General features: G+C 33.6%; 1 protein-coding gene across 1 annotated transcript in view; it reads right to left on the bottom strand.

Moving 5' to 3' along the window:
* Window positions 1-4,130: 4,130 nt before the first annotated feature.
* LOC131851785 (dual specificity tyrosine-phosphorylation-regulated kinase 2) overlaps window positions 4,131-22,276 on the bottom strand; it is a 159,126-nt gene continuing 140,980 nt past the window's right edge. Inside the window, exons 2-6 of the mRNA XM_059202339.1 lie at window positions 13,063-13,219; window positions 11,933-12,118; window positions 8,757-8,859; window positions 8,178-8,361; window positions 4,131-4,199 (exon numbers count right to left, since the gene is read on the bottom strand). Of these exons, the coding sequence (XP_059058322.1) occupies window positions 8,178-8,361; window positions 8,757-8,859; window positions 11,933-12,118; window positions 13,063-13,219 (630 nt within the window). The 3' untranslated portion in view covers window positions 4,131-4,199. The remainder of the gene's footprint in view (window positions 4,200-8,177; window positions 8,362-8,756; window positions 8,860-11,932; window positions 12,119-13,062; window positions 13,220-22,276) is intronic.

Raw genomic sequence — 22,276 nt, 5'->3', positions numbered from 1 at the left:
GGTAAATATGATAATCATACATGGAAATTGAATTAAAATTAAATGTCAAACGATATTTAGATTTTTTAATGTCAAATCTTTATAATTGTGTCCATAGTAAGTACGAAAATATTATGCAAGTATTTTTAATTATTGTAATGGATAGTAAGTAGTAAGCGTTGACGATAAACTCTCTGACAGAAATTAAATTTGTTATAACTTTACTATAGAGTAAAAGAACCTACATGGTAGGTTTCATTCCGCTCTCATTTTATTATATAATACCTTAAAGTAGCTATTAGTTGTTATTTTGCTTCAGTCTAAATAATAGAAATCCAGTTTTTTATAGTCTATCTTATATAAAGGGTTGCCCTTCATATATAAAAAAAAAAGTCGAAGGAATCTATTTTCGTTATTGAACGTTAGTCCTTTCGTTTCTGCTGCTGTCTCATAATTTAAAAAAAACGACAAGAGTTTAAATTATTAAAATTACTTGTATCTTCAAATGACACCACACCAGATGTGGATTCAACTATATCTGCTATCGATTTTCATCAAGGGACAGAGTTAATTTTATTTCATATATTAGAGATGACTTTTAAACCAATACCTTTAAATGGCTGTTAATTTGTTCCAGATAATAAAATAAATATAAAATCAGTGAGTTTATCAACTACCTACCAAAATATCCATTTACACATACATCAATAACCATAATCATCACATTTCATTTTAAACAATTGTGCTAGATCAAAGAGGGTCCGTCGCTTACAAAAAAAAAATCACCACTACAACACATTTTCAATCGACATGTGCATTTCATTTGTTAACCACAATATTTCATATAACACAAATACAGTAAATCTGTAGACAAAGTAATACAAATACCTTTTTTATCTATGGTACATTGAAAGAAAAAAAAATAAACACTATAAACTAAAAATAGAAATGCTTTTAGTCGAATATACACATCAATTATAGGCCTTTAGAAAAACTTTAAGAAATATAGGAAGACAAAACAAGTGACCGAAATCATATTATCCAAAGTATTGCACTGTTTATTTATTCGTTTTGTATATTCAAATACATGTATATACATATATTTGAATAATGACCGTTGAGAATGAGCATGTGATATAAAGTTGAGCATTTGTTATATATTAACGAATACTCAATTTTATATCAAAAGCTTTAAGATTTTTACAACTTAATGCTGCTTTGCTCAACGACATAGCATTCCAAATGCTTCAATATTGGATTTTAGAAATATAAATCATATTTGAGGAACAATATAATTGTAAATAGTGAAATGAAAATACTAATCATGTAGCTCCATATTGTATGGCAATGGGCAATTATATATGTACTCGATGTACCCTCTACATAAGTAAAGCGCATATACAAACAAAATATAGTTTCACCAACCAAATATATGAGGCACCACAACATCTACTATGCTATTATTCACTGAAATAAAAATAGCATAGCGTAGCTCTTAAAATTAGCAAAGGCCTTGTAACTAACTACCCTTATATCCTTTAATAATTCCGAGTATAAGGTCACCATTTCGTTACTAATACAATGTCTATATCACTTGAGAAAGTAAATTATAACACGAGATTGAACTTAGTCAAATTACAAAATTAATTACAAAAAAAAACGGATTTTGTAGAAAATTGTTATGTTATTTAGTCACACACAATAAGAGTTTCGCTTAATCTACGGCTTCGAGAGGGAATTTTCTATATATATTTTTTTTATTATAAAAAAAATTATCGCTCCTGAACTGTGACACCGTCTCGGGACTTTGTAAGTCCCGAGGCGAGTGTCATGGGACGTCGCAGCGCACTAGTACACCTATAACATATATAACATTGGCATCGTTAAACTATAAACATTATACGCATCAACTTAAGGTCTATAATTATATATCGACTTCGTATGGCGTCGACCAGTGCACTGCTCGTCATTCCAATTTTGGCATGGCGTACAAAAAAATTCAGTTAAAATCTTGTGTAATACGCTGCAAGATTCTACGAATTCATACTGAACACTTCACAGCGAAGCGTGAGCGAAAAAAATTCAACTCTCGGAAGCTTACATGTCGTTTCGGTAAAATGATCAAAGAGTTCCCTTAATAGTGGTCGAGGTTCCTAATTCTAAACCAGACTTAGTAGGCACTAACACCGACACATCCGACATCGTACGTCCTTACGTTTACGTTATATGTATAATACATAGAAAACAGTAAAACACGTTATTACTCGCACAATTCCACTAGATGTCCTTTATACTTATTCATAGTCTTTATTTTATTACTGAGATCAATTTTGCCTCTACGCACTAGGTTGGACGCTCGTCGGGGACGACGGTGGTCGCCGCCGCATAGATACAACATACCTACATAGGAACATGAGGAGCGTGCGTCTAAAGTCGCGTCCGCAACGACAAAAGCCAACGAATCAAAAACAGAATGACCAACTGCAATTCTTGGTTTTTCGAGCGTCGGTCTCGTTGGATTCGGTCGGTGCGGACCTACATTTACTCTCATGTACGACGTTCTGGGGACAGAGAGAGAACGCGGACGCCACAATTGGGTCGAGCGGAGGTTCGCGAATCGAGGGCCGGCTTCCCAGAGTCCGGCGAGTGCGGGCGGCGACGGGCGGAGGCGAGCGGTATCAGACGAGGTGGTGGCGGTCGTCGAGCGAGGCGTCCGAGTGGCGGCCGGGCCGCAGCTCGCGCTCCAGGTCGAGGCTGCGCCGCTCCAGCTCGAGCCGCGCGCCCGCGCCGCCCGCCGCCGCGGTCGCGCGTCGAGGCGCCTCCAGCGACGACACCTGCCAACACACACGGCTACATGTTACTTTACTGTTACCTATAGCTCTCATGTTAGCGATGGGAAAATACGTTCTCAGTATTGGGGTTTAGTGGCCTCATTGTTGGCAATGGAAATCCCCGGATTTCTCGTAAATTCGAAACATTGAGCTAACTGATCTGACTTCATCGTGTCCATTGTTCAATGATGTCAAGCCATCGTATACCATTGGCACATTTGCGACTTAAACAGAAATTGTATACAAAATGTGAATATTAAATAAATGTAGTGGACGGCAGAATTTTTATTGACGAATAATTTATAAACAGTTCTGCTGGTTTATCGTCCACTTTAATTTCAGACCTACAGTTGCAGACATAGCACTTGTAGTAAAAACCAATAAGTTATAAAATGCTTGTTAAGTTTAAAAAAAAAGTTGCTAAATACATTAAAACAGTCTATAGATGGTTATAGAGTTACGAGCAGAATGCTCGCGTGACTTAGTAACTGGGAGAGTGTATACGCAGCGAACTCGTACCTTGGCTAGGCGGCGAGCGGAGGGCGGGCGCTAGGAGGGCGCGGGCAGGTGCGGCAGCTTGCCGGGCGGCCAGTACCGCGCGCCGCAGCCCGCGCCCCCCGCGCCCCCCGCGCCGCCCGCCCCGCTGGCGCCGCTCGCGCCGCCCGCGCCGCTCGCGCCGCTCACGCAGCTCACTCCGCTCACCGCGCCCGACGACCCGCTCTCCTCAGACAACGCCGCTTGTAGTTTCGCTTCTGGAATTCAAGCATATAACAGCTACATAAACATTTTGTGCCAAAATATACATTGCAGTTGATAGATTTCTATCCGAGATTAGATTTTGCGAAAAAGTCGTATATTGTTAAGCATATTTCTTAGAAATGGCAATGGAGTTTGTTAGTGTTGACTGTCGACGACTGAATCAGTTCGGATAATATTATATTTCATTAGAGTTCAGTAGTAGTATTTATTATATTAAATATAGGGCACTATAGTTCGGAAATCAGCCTGACCGAGGCCTACCTAGCACGCCTATGTAAGGTCAGCCAGAAAAAACAGACTCGTTTAATACAACAGCCAGTTCGCACTATCGTCAATATCAGCTTGTTACTATCCTCTGCTGGACATAAAACATTTCCAAAGTCTTCTGCCATTTTAAAGAGCCCTTTATAGAAACTTAGAAGGTTGCTGTCACGTCATTATTTGGAAGTATAGTAGTGTGTACTAACTGGCGACGTGGGAGGCATTAAAGGTGACGGGAGTGCGGGCGAGGGGCGTCCGCAGGGAGCCACCGCGGGCGCCGGCGGCCGCCGCGGCGACCCCCCCGCCCACGCCCGCGCCCACCGCCGCCGCGCACGACGCCGCCGCCCCCGCTCCGCCCGAACTGCTCGTCTGCAACCAAACCGCCCACATGCTCACACCATCGCTGGTAACACCCTATATTACAACATACTAAATAGAATGTAAGTACTTGGGGAGATGAGAGAGCCAGTAAAAGGGAATAGTGGTCCCGTTATCCGTTGAAGTCCGTCCCACACTGCATCTGTATTTGCTCAGGTTCATTCTATGTGAATTTATCAAGATAGCCTAACTGCCTCACTAATCACTTGCGTACACAGCGTAAACAAGACCACCATTCCGTCATCAAATTAAAAATATAAATGTAATTGTCTAAGAGTACAGTACAATCTAGAAGTTAATATCTACAGGAGTAAACACTATCGATAGCATAATAATAAATTCGTAAACAAGTAGTACTCTTGAATTTTTCTTGAATATTCTAAACTACAGATTAGAAATAAATACGGGTCAGATTTGAATACTTTAGGTAAATTAAACTCAACATGTATTTTTTTTAATATAATACTATACTATACACTATTACATACATTTTCTTTTGTACATTAACAACTTGACGTTAATTTACTAAAGAAAATGTAAATTGGGGTAAACTATAAACGAAATCATACGTTAAGGGGTCGATACAGTGATCAACCCCTTAACGTATGATTTTGTTTGACATATGAACACACATATGTCACACTTTATCGACTTCTTAACGCGTGATCTAATACAATAGTAAAAAAAAAATGAAATCTAGAATCCTCCCACTGGTGGGAGAGGTCTAAATTTTCTGACGTAATATTTCAATATTTGTATTAAAACATGAAATTTAAATATCAAACAATTTGCGTCATTTTTGATATGTACATTTTATGATTTATTGTCTTAAAAAAATAATATAAGACTGGATGCATGCATGAGTCGAGTTATAATTGAGGAATAATCCAAAATAACAAAGTAAGGAGATATGACATTGAGTTCTCTCTGCTTACCTTATAAAACATCTGGCATGAAGTCATATAATGTATTATAATACAAAACTTTAAAAATTATATAATACTGAATTACAATGTTAGGTTATTTTATCCATATTTATATTGTACATTTTATAAGCATTGAACAATAATATAATATGACAACTACACTTATGTATTAATTTCCACCAATAACATTCAATCAAATAAATGACAAATGAAAAGTTCCTGGCATTAGTTGATCCATGATTTTTGATAGAAATAGAGAAAAAGGAAGATAATAGAAAAAAGAGAATAAAGAGAAGGCCATTTATTTGTCATAAAAACCACCTAAAGCATGCTTCCATAAGGTAATGATGGGAAGGTATGATAATAGGGAAGAAATTCTTAGTATAACAGATAAGAAATAATATTTATTTCAATAATTCGCAGACCCCACTGGCACTAAATATTCGTACCCGTAAATTATTTTTGTTTGTAAACCGATTGCAAACAAATACTAACTTGTAAGCATACCCTAGTATTCTGAGATCGCGCATAAAGGTACAGACAGACATTTCAAAAATATTTGTTTTGGGTTTTAATACGAATACGTCACCCAACAATATACATAAATACAGTAATCGGTTATTTTTTTATTATATGAATAGATTAACGTTTTAGATACGAATACATATTAGAGAGAGAGAGAGAGAGAGAGAGAGAGAGAGAGAGAGAGAAAATGTCGAAGTGCACGTTACACTGGTTGGGGCATTTAGAGAATATAACTACGTGGAGACGTAAACTATCATAATGAGATACATCATATACAGTCTCATGGAGTATAGACGAGTTTCCATAATTGAAGTGAAAAATAAGAATTTGAAAGTAGGCGAAATTAGTAATAGGTTTTATGAAAGTATAGGAGTACCCAACCCTGTCTGCATACCCTGAAGCTGGCATGTAAATATATAAATAAAGATCCACATTACGAATAAATATTAATTACTATTAAAAATTTATAAATTAAATCTTTAAACTAATATCATACCTACATTAAAATAAAAGAATTCAAACACTTATTAATAAGAAATTTTGAGACATGACAAAAAACTTAATCCACACTTATATAGAGATACTAAGGTTTATAATAATTCGTAACAATATTAAGTAGACAGTTGCTAAAAGCAGCACACTCTTAATCCGTATGATAGTCCTTAAAGCTGTGTCCGCAGAACAAATTCCAATAAAACAAATTAAAACGTACGTTCACTCACAAATACAATATACTATACAAATGGCACACAACTTGTCTGCATCACACTTACTTCATATTTAGCACTAATTTCGCCCAATTCACGTAATATCTGTTTACATTATAGTCTATGTGTTATTCTGATGAAGAAACTCATTTAGCTCTCTGTCTAATACATTTAATACATCTAGTATTAAACATGCTTGCGGTTTATTTTTAATACTTTAATAAGCAGAGAAGTTTAATAATTAGGTACATATATTACTGTAAAGTTTCATTAAAATCCGATCTGTAGTTTTACCGTGAAAGAGTAAAATACATCCATCCATCCATATTCTCAAACTTTCTTGTAATAATATAATAAGATTTGTATTTAATAATTTGTTTTATTACATTTGATCGTTGCGGACTCTCACTAAGCATACAAATAATGTTAGCAATAAATTAAAATTAGAACAAAACTGCAAATTCGCAATGTCATACTATTTATTTACAATGCACATGAAATAAATAATATATCAAAGCTAGTGTTAAATAATAGAGCAACTTATAGTAATTGTGACAGATGCTTGTAAACCGAATTATGGCTAAAAGGCTAAATCACAGATAATAAATTTGGTTTGTAACATAAAAAGTTTCAGGTAGATGTTTCTTATTTATAACTGAGAAAAGCGAACACTTTTAACTCAATTATTTTAAATGTAATGATTACTAATAAAAAATGTATTCAACATGAAATTTACTAGAATAAAAATCATTATAAATACAGTAAGGCTAAATAAATGAACACAATAAAAAATGGATAAATAAATATGATTCTGGTGAATTTTGGTGATATGAATTTGTTATTATGATGTAAATACGTTAAATTTATTTTTAAATTAATAATTACATGATATATTAAATATAAATAAAGTCAATATGAAATAAGCACCAGTACAATTAAAAATATAGATATAAAAATTTATTAAAACTACTAATAATGCGATATCTGTGTTGCTACAATCGTTTAGACTTGGCACTTATTAATGGGGCCACAATTCTGCTAATTTGTATAGAACTCTACACCACACTCTTTACACCATAATTACAATTTCTTTTGTTTAACTATCTCATGATCATGTAGTAGTTAGTCCTCGAATGTTATATATTATAATTTTAACTTTTATATTAATAAATTCTACTTAGTTGTATATTCTTTTAACAGTTTTTTTTCTTTCATAGGTATGGGTAATTTTTATTTCATCTGTGTTATGTCCTGCAATTGTGTGTGCATAAAAATATTTTTATAATAAGCCTTATATTCTTATGATTCGGCTTTATATTTGATCTAATGGCTTTATATTAGTATTTGATCTAAAAACAATTTCATATATAATACACAGTAAATTATAATGTATTACTATAGTAATGCATAAACAATTTACAACGAATTTTTGAATGATTTTATAATGCCCCAAGAATATTTTTATAGTATTTCGCCGGAAAATATTTGAACTGGTTATAGTGAAATATTCACCTTATGAAATATTTCCTCGATATTATTTAAAGGAATACTTAATCATTAAGTATTTTAGTGAAAATGTGGGGCTAAAAAGTAGGCAAATCTTTGGGTCAGCAGATTGGATTTCGCTTAAACTTACACCCACATTACGAGTCTTAGTATATTCTCTACCTGCCACACGATAGAATTATAGACACCCAAGATCATTTTAGATACTATTAGATTAATTAACAGAATGTGGCCCATTTCTACTATGTTTACAATTTACAAGCATCTGCGTTAGAAAAAGAACATAAGAAGCGATATAAACAAACCTATTTGTCTGTGCACTTAGTCTGGGCGAGGCGTTTGACCTGGTGCGCTATACTAACGTGGTTGTGGTTGAGCGCTGGCGGCGCGTCCTCGTCGTGCGGTGGCCGCGGCAGGCGGCGCCGCAGCCACGCGTGCCGCAGCGCCGCCATCGGCGTCAGCCGCAACTCAGGGTCCCAATGTAGGCACCTGAGTTATACGATGTTTGATTAACACTACTATTATTTAAATTATTGACCGATATTAATGTAATTTAATATAAGCACCTTTGACTGTATTTATTATACTACTATTCATTTGTAAAGCAAACGAACAATTTGCTGTTTAAAAACAACGCAAGAATTTGCTTTTTTTTTAAACAAATGTTAAAATAAAAATGCAAAGTCATAATTATAACAGAGTTAACAATGGGCGGTGTTATCGCTAAGTAGCGATTTTTACAGGCAACTTTTGTAGTAGTTGTTTTAGTAGTAGATGTTGTTAGTTCATTTTACATATTACATTTCTATTCTGTAATTTAGTTTTCAGCTTGACCCGCTTTATCAATATAATAGATATCATAGTTAAAGGAAATAAATGCTCACCTTCTAATAAAATCAATGAAAAATTTGTCTTGACATCCCTTTAGGGCTGTGACGAAACTCTTGGTCCCGGGCGGACCGCGTGGTTTACCTCTCCTCGACATGCCTGCAAATTAATACAATTAATCATTAGATAACATTCAATACGGATATAGTTATTTGTATGTAAAATATAAAATAGTAATAGTTCTAATACAGTGAGCCCTAGTATGGTCAGTAAATAGTAGTATATTATGACTAGCTGACACTTGCTTTTGCACATATTTATTGTCACTCCGCTTTATTCCTCGCGTAAATATAAATAAATAATAAATGCGCAAATTGTAACGTGATGTCAAATAGTATTTGCCTTATCTGTTTCCTACATTTCTGTTTAGATGAAAATTGGCACACTAATTATTTGAAATCATATACAAAACTAGGGGAAATAATGTAATCGAATGATTTAAGGTAAACAAGTCAATTAACGCTAAAAATATTGGAATCACAGAAATCAATAAACCAGGTTAAGAAAACTAACATAGTACGATTAGATTGGATGTCTCGTGAAATAACTAACCGGTAATACAACACCCAGACAGACGTACAAACAACATGGTATTATCTGAACATCATCATTTGGCAGTCCCCCAACAATATCAGCTTTAGGGCCCATTCACAGCGAATGGCGTAAGTGGCGCTAAACTTTATTGTTTCATTAAAACTTAATAGCATTAAAGCTGTAATCAGTTTTGTAAAAGCAGTGCATTGACCTACAAGTCTGTAAAAAAATTAAAAACATACTTGACTGTGATTTTTTAATAAGGAATACAAGATATATTATTTTATATGATACTAGCAGAATTACAGACAAGTTTCTCCATTCGACGTCACATACTGAAAGTTTATTGTACTATACAAGTTCGCACAAGTGCAAGCAGTAAATGTTTATTCGAGAGTTACATAAAATAGAAATAAATACTTTTACTTACTATTCATACATACTGTAAAAACTGTATATGAATAAATGTATTTATTTAAATGAATACTATTTGTAATGATAATATACCTTAAACTAGGACGACTGACATTAATATTTACTAGAATGAATACTAAAATCATACCTACTCTATTAAATGAATGCACACAATGCTACCTAAAAAAAAACATTGAAATGTTTTTTTGAATGAACCTACGTTGAATTTGTAACATACACAAAGGATTCCCAAAACAAACTATCTTATCTAATTATATGTAATGAACAAAATATGCTCAGCAAAAAGAGACAATAACTATTTCAATAAAGATAAGTGAAGCAACGATTATAAAAATTCTCTCTCGAGATTGCATCCTAACGGTAGGTATAAGCAGCTAGAACCTCCCCATCTATATGCTAATAAGATTCGTTTACTTCATCCATATTCAGCGAAATGCATGCATGCACGTTGATTACATGTGCTTCCCGCATTAACGCCCCCGAAAGCTGAGAGCGCGTTTAAACATGGCCTACACTCAGTGCTGTTCAACCTTTATGAATAAGTTACCATTTAGTATTTGGCTCTCTTTAGGGATAGAAAAATGTATTATATACGCCTTGTTTGCTGCGGGGGACAATCTAGATGAGCGACTGACAGGACTCCTACAAGTTAAATGTCCCATTCGTATTCCTCTTTTCCGCCTAAATGCTTCGAATCGCGATTTCTACGGACGGCAGTACGCTGTGTGTGCGGGGCCTCCTCTGGACGATGCATAGTGATAATTCTGACAAATTCCTCTGCCTCCGCCCACCATAGGACACACACATCCGAATATGATTTAACATCTTAAGTTGACATCGACCTGATATAGCGAGACTAAGTAAGTTTGTCGGGCACCGCGGAGAGGCGTGGAATTGTATTTCTATATTACCCGTGACCCCCTTGATAGGCTTCGCGGTCGTCATAGAGTCAACTTCAACACACAGATTGAAAAACACTGGGCTACCTAATTAATCAGCAAATGTTTCGCAGCTTCTGTGGTTTCACAAGTGAAAGACATGGAGATAGAAGGCTAATGGGATTCTAAATTTTATCCGTAATTAAATGTACAGTTGATTAATGTTACATTAATATTTATACAAAGTAAAAGTTTCAGCGAGTAGACAACATTATAAATTGCGAGTTTGGATACGGATTGTATAAAAAACCTCATTTATATTCGAAAAATATAAATCAAATTTATTTTCTCGTTGTAAATCCTGTCCAGTTTTTAGAAATTCAAGGCTTTGGTTTGCATTAGATAGAACCACTAGAACCACTACCATAGACCACTGATTTTACAACAATATATACAAAGATATTTCATAAATTATAATATCACCTTCTAACTAATATTATAAATACGAAAGTGATATTTAACATATCACGGATAAACAGTTGAATACATCTTAATGAAATTTTACTTTAAAATTGATTCTATTGTTAGAACGAACCTAATTTCAAAATCAACAACCTAATCTCAGTCATACGAATGGTAGTATATTCCCATTTGAACAATTTCCACATTTATTTGAAACAAGATTATTTGCATTACGATTCATATTAACGTATTAGAGTTACAGGCCAGTTGTCCTATGTAAACAGATCTCAATGTCCCACTCACTTCTTTAAATCACAACCTGATTAAACCGTTGAGTCACGCGTCATCGACTCATTATACCGTTAGTGACGAAAAATGTCAAGATGCGTAACGTAGTGATGTAGTAGGAGTCTGGTATTCGTGATTCAGAATGTTAGCATTTGTACGTTGCATCAATCACATTGGAATAAATATGTGAAAATGTAAATAGTCGTTCTTTTATTTATAGAATTACTAGCTGATATCAGCGACATCGAATGCGTCCTATTAGTACTTCGAGTAGACTATTTTTACAGACTATTATGATGTTTATATCTCAGAATTAGATATTATTAACTCTAAATATAACATTGTTCCCTATTTCTTTGCTAGCTGTTGGAAACAAACTATACTACCTTATCTATCAGGACGACGTATAGTCTTGAAACCATCGTGGTACATTCCTACAGAATCCCTTCACGATCGACTAACCTGAATTAATGCTCATTACATAATCCTTCACTCTAGTGTCATTCTAGCGTACACCGGTAACGGCGGAGGAAACACCATTTCATATTCGTCCATTAAAAAAAAACAGTACTTACCTCCACTGAGTACAGTGTTCCCGTCTGGCATTATGGTGGCAGTGCAGTATCGCGGGTGGCCTTTACTACTGATGAAGTTCTTAGACCGTTTGCCCTGCTCGATGAGCTTTAGTGGTGGCAAACCTAACAGCTCAATGATGCATGCCATCTGGTCCGCCTCGTCTTCTCCAGGTAGTAACGGATATCCTGAAATGGGAACAGTCAATCTTAGCGTCAATATTACGAATTCAGATATTTAAAGAATAACATAACTATAATAATATAAAATACTTGTTGACAAACCCAAGAATTGATAAGTTATGATCACAAGAACTTTTTTAAATTATAATAATTAATAATATTATATATAGTATTGTGGACTTGGTAGTGTATTTTGGCCACTTAAAAACCTCTTTTTTTTACCTTTAAAGACTATTGTATAAATTTGACTTGTTAATTTTGTGACATAAGAAAAATATACGATTTTATTTTACTCTTTTTTGGATCGATTTATTTTACATAGTTATAGAGTAGATGCAATAGCTTTCTGTACATAAAGAACCGACATACAAACATAATATATACAATATTATCCACCACATATTGCATCACGTAGCTTTAAACATAATCCAGTGGGATATTGTAGCAACATTTAAGTAACCCGCGGCTACTTTCTGGAATTTAAATAATAGTAGGTATAGTTACGGCCTCTTTGACAGGACTGCTTGCTGGCCGCTTGTTACCACTTCTCAATTCTGCATTTTAAATTTAGTACCTAATTCTAGCAGTCCAAACGCCCAACCAATAGCAGATGCTCTGAATATTCTAAATAGTTTGGCAGTGCAATGAGTGGACGAACACAAATTGTTAAGGTCTATTTCAGCTAAAAACAGGTCGAAGTTCAGGAGGGAACAATAAGCTGTGTTTGTGTTGAGGGGTGAGATTCTAAATATAGAAAAAATACTGGATACGAGGCATGACATCTTAGTCCTTCGGAATGGCAATTATAACAGGCAATACATGATTACGTTATGTCTATAGTGCTGGTCATGTATATATCCGTTGGTTATCACTTACTTACCTTCAGCATTTTTGTATTTGTATTTTGTATTTTAGCTATACCAATTACAATTAAACAAAAATGAGCTTACCTGTAAGGAGTTCCGCCAGTATGCAGCCCAAAGACCACATGTCTATGGGCATGCCGTACCTCGCGCCCATCATCACTTCTGGCGCCCTGTAGAACCTCGACTGGATGTAAGTGTACACCCGCTGGGTCTCGTAGCACGAGCTACCGAAGTCTATCACCTGAGAATGGAGAGAAAAATTACATTAATATAACAATATATATAATACTATGGAGTACGGAGTACTACGGAGTATGGAGCATATGTCAGACATACATTAACTTTATCAAAAGCATCTAACAATATTTTAGTACAATCCTAAATCTAATCCGAATTTTTCACTTCTTTATGTTCAAGTTAACAGATCAGTCAAATATTATTAACCTAATTATAGTGTTTGCATACCCCATATAAAGTAATACTTTATGTGTAAAGTATACATTGTATATACCTAATTTACTTTATTATAAAGTAAGAGAAACAAGGCAGTAATTCTTTACTTTTTTCATCACTTTACTTTACTACACTAGTTACTTCTGTCATCAAATCTTAGTAAATTATTTGCTGTAGTATTAATTATATATTTATTTAGTATAACTGTGCATCTCGAGGTATAAAAATATTTGTCATCCTGTTGTATACCCACTATTCTATATGAAGTATCGTGAGCTATTTCCAATCGAACTCTCACGTGAGTTTATTTCCATTGATAGCCATCGATTTCTACGGATAGCCCGCTACTTCATTACACATTCAGTTCTGTTGGTGGTGGTGGCATTATATTTCATTTCTCTGTTAATATTGTACCAGCTGATGTATAAATATTTAAGGGAACGCCCAAAACGCAATTTCATAAATCATAAACTTTGTATATTTATTTTATACAACGTACTGCGAACTGATAAATTGACAGATTATAAGTGTTTATACTATATTTTACTAGAGATATCTACGCCTTCTATTAATAATCATGCAACAAATCTATAAAATAAGTAAAAATCATTGTTGTTGATTTTTAAATATTTAGTTTGTTGCCGTAGTAAACTCAAATCGTCTTTTCCTATTTGAATATTTTTTATGCCTTCTAATATCTTAGTAATAGTTTAAAAAAGTAGTAATAACCCTAAGTTCTTTAAATTTTAAAATAATATTAACAATTATTAATCTATTATTTGAGTTGGATTACTCTATTAAAATATTTGATGATAAGTTTACATTTCGCTGTGTATATTTTGTTAATATGCACAGCGAAATTGATGTGAAATTAACATGGAAGGAGGTCAAAATACCGTATTTGCCTAGATTAATTTGACTTGTCAGTGTTTCTATAACAATAGAGTTATAAATTATAAATATAAACTTCAGGCTTAGACCGAAAAAGCAATGTAGTGTGTGTTTCCGAAAAGGCAGTTTGTAATAATAGCAATATTGCAACGGTATAAAAAATATAATAGAAGCGAATAAGCAATATGGTAGCTATAAAACAGTGGCGTAATCTGCAATAGGCTTATATTTATCTTTCAATATTGTTTTAGTGTTGTTTACATTTTAATAACGAAAATAGAGCGGTGTGGGCTTTTTAAATCGATTTCTTTCAGCATGATCAGTTTTTTATTATATTATTTATATGTAGCCAATACATACAATATTTCTGGTTTTAAGATAGAAAAAAGTCTATGTCCGTGCTTGTGATATATTAAAAATTCATCAAATTTAATTAAGATTCGTACAGACGGTTAATCGTAAAACGGTAACATTTTCACATTGATAACATTCATATCGCCTTGTACGTAAGAATTGAATAGAGTAATCATTTTCTTAAATAAAAACACCTACATTCCTAAAATAATTTCCATTCTCTTTTATATCTTATTCTTGCAACGATGCGATTTTTTCGAACTATTCTAATTTTATTGGCCTTTCACCGGACGAAACTTTTTGCTTCGTTCCCTTAATCGCCTCTACTTATATTCTGAGGATGAACAAGGCTGGTGATTCATTGTAAGCTTGCTTCTTCAACACATGGACATCGTTTTATATTACTACATATGATTATTAGAGGGAAGTGGCGTTCGTTGGCCTACGTGATCTGAATGGGAACAAGTCAAGTTTTATTAAGTATATTACTATTGGCCCGTCCAGGCTTCGTCCGTGTGCTCTTAACTTTTTTGACATTGAATACTCACGAACTTGACGGTAGGGATAAAAAATATGACGTGCACAAGAGGCCGTAAGATTCTATGTTAATAAATATTTTTCAGTTTGAGTTTATATATTTGTACATAGTACAAGAAAAACGTTTTACTTTCACTAACTGCATACTTAGATCTTTTAAACTACGCAACGGATTTTAACATAGTTTTCAGCGATAATAATTCAAGAGGAAGGTTTATATGTATAATACATGCATGTATAGAACCAGCCGAGAAATTAAAATAATTTTACTCATGAAGCGAGATGAGTCGCTTGTATGACATAAACCTACACAGTTGTCATTCTTTATTTAAAAACTGTATATTTCCTATAATATTAATGTCTTCTAGGAAGTACGATAAATCACTGTAGATCACTATTGTTATAAACATGTAAAGGTAACGGCGGTAACACATATACCGTGTGGTGACGCAGGTGCGCCGATAGCCCATTGTCTTAGTTAAACTGTATGGTGTTTATGAAGCATTATGGATAGCATTGTTAAGAACTGTTGAGAAGTTAATTCAGTGAAAAATTGATTAATGTACATTAATACGCACATATTCTCGTGGTAGTCTTTGTAAAAGTCGTCACTTTGGGTACCTCTGTGTCACCTATATCAGTCGCCAAGCAGTTTACTTGTAAACTTTATTTGGTTAAAGGTCGAGATTACAATGTACGTGGGCATGAAATTTTAGTTCTCCTGAATAGCAACGCATAAGTGATACTATGGCAGTTTCATGAAGCGTTGTTCGTGGTTTTGTCCATATAAATAGGCGTCGAATGCCACTTACCGTCAGGTGAATCAGTTTCTTTTATATATACAATACAACAACGCCATATTACATAGTTATGTCTGCTCCTAAACTATAGAACATATACAACACACTTAGTCTTTCGTTATTCATAACAAACAATAATAATCGTAATCGTCGTAATGTTGTAGTGACATTGCAAACATTTACATTAGAATGATCAAATAACTGAAATAGTAGTTTCCCGTATAATTTATATCCTTTTGGCAAAGAAAACTTTTGTAACAGGAATCGTCTTTACCTCCTTTGAGTGTCAACGAACTATTCAAATTTATATCGTACAAATTAGACGTTTTTCTACAGAAAACACTCTACTAAGTCAAACCCCTGAATTCAGAGAAACACGGGCGTTATTGGCCAAGGCCCAATAAATGGCGATGACTCGAAGTCTGAGACACTGTTGACATGATGATTTCTGCATCAAAATCGTGTCATCAGTGTAAATTACATGAACAATGTTTTTATGGTGCGGCTTACGCTAGACAGGTCTGCTAAAATACATATAGCTTTTATGTATATACATGTGTACAATAACAAAGAAGTTACAAAGTAATCGATTGTCTTGGTATGGATGTGTCATGCAGAGAAGTGGAGACTATGGTTGGGGTTTAATAAGAACGTGTATGGATAATAAAGTGAAAAGACCAGTGGTATAAACTACAAGTATTATTTAACCTGTAGTAAACATGTAGTGTGATCATAAGAATAGGTACAATGTGTCACTGCACTTTATCTTTAGGATGTTGTAAGAGATTACTTGGGAAACAAAACAAATACAGAGTGGAACTAGAAATAACACTATATTGAATTGGCCATCATGGTAGGGAAATTCCTCCATTTTTGACGAGAAGGAGAGGAGACTCCATCTCGTCAAAAATGGAATATATATTTTGAAAGTAGTAGTATAATAACTACTAAGATCGATGATGTTTTTACGTGCAAACTGAATGTAATAATTTTAAAAAGATATTTTTATTTATTTCACTCGATCAAGCTTAAATACTGAACGGATATTTTAATAGATGTTTGTAGGCTTCTTCCTGAATAAACCTAAATGGCTTAAGAAATTTGAATATAACTTCGTACATGAGTGAACTATGTCTTATATATAAAACGAACTATATTTTATCGTAATTGTAACGTACAAAGTAGCAAGTCACAGTAAGTTACGAAAAGAGTTATTTTATAAATCTTTCACTACAAGATTTATCATTTATTTTATTTATTATTTAACTTTATATATAAAAATTACGTGTCATGTTATTTGTTCACGATGGACTCCTAAACTACTGAACTGATTGCAAATTTGATTTGTATATTGTGTGCAATTTGATCCAACTTAAAAGATAGAATAGTATCTCAATTTATAGTCGCAATAGCAATATTATTTTATTCAAGAACCTTAGGCACACCAACGCGTAGCCGGGTCCGCGTTGTTATTATCTATTCAAAAGAATAGACAGTTTTTAACAATTCATTATTATTATAACAGAATCAAAATTGAGAACAGAACTGGAGATGATCTCGTAACGTGTCGTAGAATTGAAATGTTTTTGGGATTCGATCGAAATTTATCGGGATCGAAAACGCGTGTAAATACACGCGTTTTCGTGAATTGAAAATTTGTGAATTGAAGTCGGCAAAGTTGACTTCAATTATACAAATATTGAGGGTGCCACTGATGACGGATAGCTATATTTTCTTATTTTTGGCAAAGTTCCTAAGATTCTAATTAGCTTGTAAACGCCGTACCGAAAGACGACTTAGTTTCTAAGAATTGACAAATTCTGTACATGAAAAATTAAAAACATTTCGTTCTATAATAAAACCTACATGAACGATGAGAAATTATTATGAAACCAACACAGTAATAACCAGTTCAGTAAAAATAAAAAATCGACGTAGATTGGCCACAGTATCTTGTAACAAAAAATACAGTCGAATTAAGAATCTCCTTTTTTCAAAGTAGTAAAATATTCATATACAATATCTGCCTAATAACAGTTACATCTAGCATGGAATAACCATAAAGACGACTTTACTCAAAGCTTCTCGAAAATATTCGTATTGATATTACTAAAAAATATGTTATTTTTTTAATAATTTATTTAAAGTTAAGATTCCAGAGAAAATAACCATTAATGATAGGCTACTTTTAAAACGTTATTGCCAGCAAGTGACTTTGATTTTCCATATGTAATAAAAAAATGTATTAATCATTATTCTACGCTAGACCTAAAGTACTTTATTTGTACAGTACTATCAGTACCGATACATGTTAGTACCCTGATACTACGGTAGTGTACCGTGATAGTACGGTAGTATCACGTTACTAACATGTATCGCGTTAAATTTCTCATAACTCATTACACGGCTATATTATGTGGATCGTCTAATGACCCAATCACACCATCACGAACGTAATATGTTATGACAGTCTGTTCATTACCTAGTAATAAACCTTCGACAACTAGTGAAACGTTTCAAAAACCCTTAAGGTTATTGAATTAAGATTCAAATTGGTGGCATCAGCTTTGGAAAGTTCTCAGTTGTTTCGAACACTTGAATAGGTCACCAATAGTCCAAGTGTCACGTCTAACGACCACAGGAAACCTGTGATTGATGGAGAGTGACGTCACGGGAGCATGGATATTTTAGTACACAACGTGATCAGGAACATCATACTTCTGTATACTATAGTTTACAGGCGGCAAATTGTAGCTTGTAGTGCATTACTACGTATGATATATAGTAAGTAAGAAATCATATTTATAGGTGAGAAAAATTCAAATGTTAGAACTATATAGCATTACTAATAAAAATAACAAAAAATAATTCACCATTATTTCTAACATTGGTATACATTAGGTATAAATAGAACAAATTACTCAAAAATGTACAGCATTTTACAAAAGGTACGTTATACGAAAATCACGCTACTCCGCACTCATCTTTTAAAAATTAAATTAATTACACATTAGGTAAATCGAAGAATATTAGCAATAGCGAAGAAGCGGCAAAGTAAGAGATCTTATGTTATTAACCAGCCTAACTGCGTACATAATTTTCCATACAGCGTGACAGTGTAAAAGTATAAATTTACGTATAACCAGAGATCTAACAACCTTTACGCAAACAGGGCCTTAAAATTGTTCTAAAACAATAATTTGCAAAGTGAACCGTACACAGCGGATGTTACGCGTCATAAACAACTTTACAATCAACATACTGATTTCCTTATGCATCGTCCACACGTTTGGTAAACCTTATTTTTTACACAACAGTGGCTATAATCAAGCATTCAGAACACCTCAAGTTATCACAATTTTTTTTATTGGATGATCATGACATGCTTCTCCTTCTCGATCTGACGAAGATACGTCTGTGTCGCACTAGTGGAGGATGTTACTATGAGCATGAAGTGAAATCAGTTAGTCCCTTGTGGTCAATTCATCAGATTTCCCGAAAGACTTTTTAACAATATATATGTATTATGTATGTTCAATATATATTTAATAACTATACCTATACAACAAATTTTACTTGTGTAAAATTTACTACAGTATGTATTGTAGAGGTTCTAGGTTACGTTATTATTTTAAATATTCTTATGTCAATTTAAAAATATTTAATTTTTGTTTGTAAAATAATGTTAAATTGCAATAAACTGTTTTAATAATATGAACACCTCTATTTACGTTTTACATGTCGCAGTAAAGTAAGAACATTGATAATGTTCCTTCCATAAATATATCCTTTGAACTTCCAAATTATTTAATCCTTCCAGAGATTAGTGTCAATTATAATTTAAAGAGAGTATTATACTGTCAACATTTTAATTAACAGTTATAACTAGACTTGACTAGAGACAGTTATCTATATATAGACGTAGATATAGATAAGACAGTCATTTAAAAATGCTATCTGGGTCACGGTTACGTCGTAATATGAAAGATGATGGAGTACTCAATTTGCGAACGCTGAAATTCAGTCAACCGACAAGAGTTGTAATCGAGTAACTTACAACTCTACACTTGTGCCAAATATTAATTAGATAACACTGACGTGTAAAGAATATCCGAGGTATTATTACAAACAGTTGAAATGTACAAAAGTATATCCTAACTAAATGATCTAAACCAGTGTTTCTTAACCTGTGGTCCACAGATCACTAGGGGGTCCGCGAGTATATATATATATATACTCAGAAGTCCGTCACTTTATATTTATATAATACATTTAAATTAATGAATAAATGCCAGGAAGTCTCATTCAAAAATCAGCAAATCATATGTTTACTTAGCAATACTTATATAAAAAAATAAATAACTAAACTAAAAAAATCTTAATAAAATGAATTCAAATATTACTAATTTAATTGCAAATTTGCAGTACCAACCTTCACAGTAATATGCGTAGTACTTTAAAATTATAACAACCACATTCAGGCGGTGTAATTACAAGGTACAGAGGGGCATAGCATCTGTGTTCTTTCAGATAAGCCATCAGTTGTGTTTGCCATTGCAATTAGATACAAAACAAAATATCAGAGGTATTATTGCAAACGGTTGAAGAGTATGATACCGTGTTCAGATCAACCAAACCACTTTAATTGCATTATTAATGTTATCGCAATAACTAGGTCAGATCTTGTTCAAATTTGTGTAAGGCATATAAGAAACACCAGCTATTAAAAAAATCATCAGAATAGATGAACAGAAAAAAAATTGACACACAAGAAACAGACAAATTGTGTTCTCCTATTCTAAACTTGATAAAACCATCTATAACGTAACCAATACCATCTACCACCACAATATCATGCTCGTACTAATCATAGCAGTATTAACACAGTTTACGTTTTACGTAATGTAAACCTTGCTAAAACGTAAACTATTAATATTGAAGGGCCAACTTTCTGTAGAATCATTTAATACGACTATGAATTAATTCATTATGTATATCGTGCATTTAATACAACGTATATATGATAAAGATGATTGCGAACAAGTACGGGCTCACAAAGGTGTCCACGGCCTTGGGCTGTCGGTTGCGTGTAATGGAACGAAACAATAGATGTCTGCGTATGCGCAACTAGGTTACGAGTTCGATGGTAACGGAATGCATTTGCTGGTATCGAGTATATCCGATACTTAGGTCAAATATCTCGCAATATTTCATAGTAATTTCATAAATATTTGTTGTATTATTTCAAAGATTGAAACTGTACCAGGAAAAATGTACTAGTTAAGTTTCTTGCCAGCTCACAAATACAGTAGCTAGCCGACCTGGACTGTAAGCATACTAATAAATGGATATGCATAAACGGCCTAAGTGTCCTTAAATAAGTAAACAATTCTGACTTTAACTTTGAATGTGAAAGTGTGTCTCTCGATATATTTAACTTTTCACAAATTGTATGAAGATATCTATCTTCACATATTAAATACCTATTTAATTATCTTAATCTTAATAATATTCGCAAAAGTTTGTGAGTATGGATGAACGTTTGTTGCTCTTTCACGCAAAAACTACTGAAGGGATTTTAATGAAACTTTACAATAACATAGCTTATACATCAGAATAACACAGGCTATAAATTTCACGCGGGTGAAACCGCGGACGCAGCTAGTTGTATAAAGATGGACATTTGGTATATTTCATATCAAAAAAAGCAGACGAAGTTGCGGTTAACATCTAGTATTTTATACTGGATTGGAATTCCAGAGTAATTCAATCATAGACATAGACATAAACAATGGCTATAGACTGTATACAGGAAAACATTATCAAAATATAATAGCGTGAATACATTTCGATAACAAAGCGAGCCCGACAGAATCCAATCACTGAAATCCTGTATTTTATCAATACGTCAAAGCTTGTCTGTCAGTCGGCAGTTCTTTTGTATTATTGCGGTCATACAAACAGACAAACGATCAGTAACTATATGATCTTGAAACTAAACAGAATTATTTTTAAATAGATTGATTGGATATAAGATTTTTATCCTATTCTTATTATTTACATTCTTTTACATGTCATGTTTTGTGAAATCAATCAGACTGGTTCTTTCGATCATAGTTTTCACTATATCTTTTTTATTAAATAATCACCTCTGCAATGTTTAAACTTAAATCTTGCAATTTAATTATTTACAAAGTTAACAGATAAACATATAATGTTATCATCAACAACTAAGTTAGTGTGTTCGATATGACTTCACCGTC

Source organism: Achroia grisella, unplaced genomic scaffold, assembly GCF_030625045.1.
Source record: "Achroia grisella isolate CSIRO2021 unplaced genomic scaffold, CSIRO_AGI_Agris_v1 utg1174, whole genome shotgun sequence".
Taxonomy (NCBI): Eukaryota; Metazoa; Arthropoda; class Insecta; order Lepidoptera; family Pyralidae; genus Achroia; species Achroia grisella.
The sequence above is the reverse complement of the archived record's forward strand: the minus strand, read 5'-3'. Positions and strand labels throughout refer to the sequence as shown.